Consider the following 2,855-nt stretch of genomic DNA (forward strand, 5'->3'; position numbering starts at 1 on the left):
CTTGTGATGTAATTATCTGACCTCTAATATGATTATTTAATACAATTCTATTACTCTCACAAGAAAAGACAGAGAGCAGATGTACTGACATGTTCTGGACAAGTGTGACGGCTCATAAGACACCAGGCAGAGTGGAAGCAGTCCAGCATGACAAGTCACCACAAAGCTAAACCAGACTTGACACATAAACACATACACTGCACTTGATCCCTCCAGTCTTATCCTCAGATTTGCTCCTCAGCTGACCGTCAGGATAAAGATGTTATACAATGTCGCCGACTGAAACAGAAAAGGAGCGACGTTATGAAAAACGGCTGGGGATTAACACAGTGACCACTTCCTAGTAAAGGCCCAGAGTGCACATGTTGCTCCTCTGCTGATACCTAACAAGGTTACAATGCAGAGTAACCGAACAGTGATTTGTTTAATACACGCACCTGTGCTCTAGTTCATTCCCGCTTAATGAATTGCTTCATAACCATTTGTGAGGCTTTTCCAGGTGCTGCGTTGTGGAACTGTGTTAAATTGAAGGCAGTGATGTGTAATACAGTGACTCCGGCTTTGTGTTTCACTTCAGGGCTTCAACATAAAGAGTGTTGCCTCTCATGGTATGAAACTCAATGTTTGGGACATTGGAGGACAGAGGAAGATCAGACCCTTTTGGAAAAAGTACCTGGAAAACACAGACCTGTTGGTGAGTTTGATTTAAAATAGAATAGAATAGAATAGAATAGAATAGAATAGAACTTTATTGTCATTGTACAAGACAACGAAATTTAGTTTGGAGCAGTCCTCCTCCAGTTGCACAGTACAAAATATTGATATTTATATCAATATAGAATATACTTAAAACAAAACACAAAACACAACATTATCAACATTGTATAAATAAAATATATATCTAAGTAACAATGTTTTTTTTTTTTTAAAAGTCCAAGTCCTTAAGTGCAATAGTGCAATAGATTTGACTCTTTCCTACGAGGGAGACATTTACTTGATGCTCTATTTGGATCTTATGAGTGTTTGCAATGAGTCTGCTAGTCATCTCAGACTTCTAGTAGGTCTTCAGTGAAAATATACCACAAAAGCACATGAAGCATTTATAGCAATAAAAGATCACTAGAAGGACTAATTAAGCACTTTTATAGATGAAGCAACTTGTTAGTAACTGTAATTCTGTGTATCTTCTGTTCTCGATGAAGACTTCTTGGCTGCTGTAGCAGAGCAGCTGCATACTAAATGAGTCACTGACACCTTCAGTAGTTGTTGAAAATGTTGAGGCCAAAGAAAAATATTTTCACTCATACGTGTGTCTACTCATTTCATTTGTTCTTTCAGATTTATGTTATTGACAGTGCAGACAAGAAGCGGTTTGAGGAGACGGGACTGGTGAGCTTGATGTCATTCTGCATGCAAATACATTCTGACAAGAACCAGAGCAAAGTTCATGCTAACATGTATAAAACTCATTGTTTTTTAGGTCAATGACTTAATAAGAATTGTATTTTGTGCGCATTTGTGTAGGAGCTGTCCGAGCTGATTGACGAGGAGACTCTAAAGGGCGTCCCAGTGCTCATCTTTGCCAACAAGCAGGATCTCGCCACAGCGTCACCGGCCAGTGAGATCGCTGAGGGACTCAACCTGCATACATACCGGGACCGTGAGTGGCAGATTCAGGCCTGCTCAGCTGTGTCTGGGGAGGGAGTTCAGGTCAGACATAGTCCCAACCTTGATTTATTGATTTCTCTCCAAACCAGTCTGTATTGGACTATAGAACCCCTAAACACTTTATTTCTCCAAATATACCCATGATAGCAAGCTAATTATTTTGGTTTTCTAGTGATCACAAACTATGCAATAGTTGTTTTCCTGAGAAAATGAGATGTAGTAGTCTTTTTTGTCTCACTTAGAAATGTATAATAAAGCATAAAAGCACTAAACAAAAGAGAAATAGGCTTACCCACTATATGAGTGTTCAAGTCATTCATGAAGTCGTCAGCATAGTAAGTGTAGTGGAAATCTTAAGACACTGCACCTATTATATGTGAATTACAAAACTTTGTCTCGTAACCTCAAATGAATTATGTCTTTATCTCAAGGACACTATTTTTTACTAATTTCACAACCCGGAGAAGATAATTGCGTTTTCTTAGAAAAACAACATGTTATTTCAGGATAATGACTTAATAACTATTGATGTCAAAAAACAAATAAAATGAACTTGTTATCTCATGGAAAATGGAGCAAATTAAATGTTGATTCCATTGCTGTTTAGGCTCTCCGTGTTGAACTGCTGTAATTGTTCATTTAATTTATTAATTGATTTAATAATGGCTTCTATCAACAAACTCTTTGACTTAAAGGTTGTTAGTTTGATGCATTTAGTTATTTTAGTTTAGTTATTTTCTTTCTTCAAAACTATAAAACAGATGTTGACAGTTTTATTTTAATTTCCCCAACAGGATGGCATGAACTGGATTTGCAACAACATTGTGAATAAGAAGAAGTGAACCAGCATCCCAAAAAGCACAAATGGCGAACGAGCATCACATGAAGGGATTAAAGAAATATTTAATTGTGTTTAATATCATCACACCTCACCAATGACAGGTTCTGCTCCCCTCACACATTTGAATGATGAGTTTGTTTTTACATTTTTGTCATTTTTATGAATATTTTCCAAACGTAGCTCACATAAAGAAAGACTTTAGCTACAATAAGTGAACTAGGCACTTATCAATCATTGTTCCGTCCTGAAAATGTATGTTTGTGTCCCCCTATCCCGAGGATCCTCGTCTGGTGAATCTATGTGCTTTCTTGAACATCAAGAAAACCAAGCTGAGTGTGTAGCCATG

The 2,855-nt window shown here is 37.3% G+C and overlaps 1 protein-coding gene across 1 annotated transcript in view; it reads left to right on the forward strand.

Moving 5' to 3' along the window:
• Nucleotides 1-2,855, forward strand: part of arl3l1 (ADP ribosylation factor like GTPase 3, like 1) — a 4,551-nt gene extending 1,696 nt beyond the window's left edge. Inside the window, exons 3-6 of the mRNA XM_059346608.1 lie at nt 578-694; nt 1,339-1,389; nt 1,525-1,710; nt 2,463-2,855. Of these exons, the coding sequence (XP_059202591.1) occupies nt 578-694; nt 1,339-1,389; nt 1,525-1,710; nt 2,463-2,510 (402 nt within the window). The 3' untranslated portion in view covers nt 2,511-2,855. The remainder of the gene's footprint in view (nt 1-577; nt 695-1,338; nt 1,390-1,524; nt 1,711-2,462) is intronic.

The sequence above is a fragment of the Centropristis striata genome, chromosome 12 (genome assembly GCF_030273125.1).
Source record: "Centropristis striata isolate RG_2023a ecotype Rhode Island chromosome 12, C.striata_1.0, whole genome shotgun sequence".
NCBI classification, from domain to species: Eukaryota; Metazoa; Chordata; class Actinopteri; order Perciformes; family Serranidae; genus Centropristis; species Centropristis striata.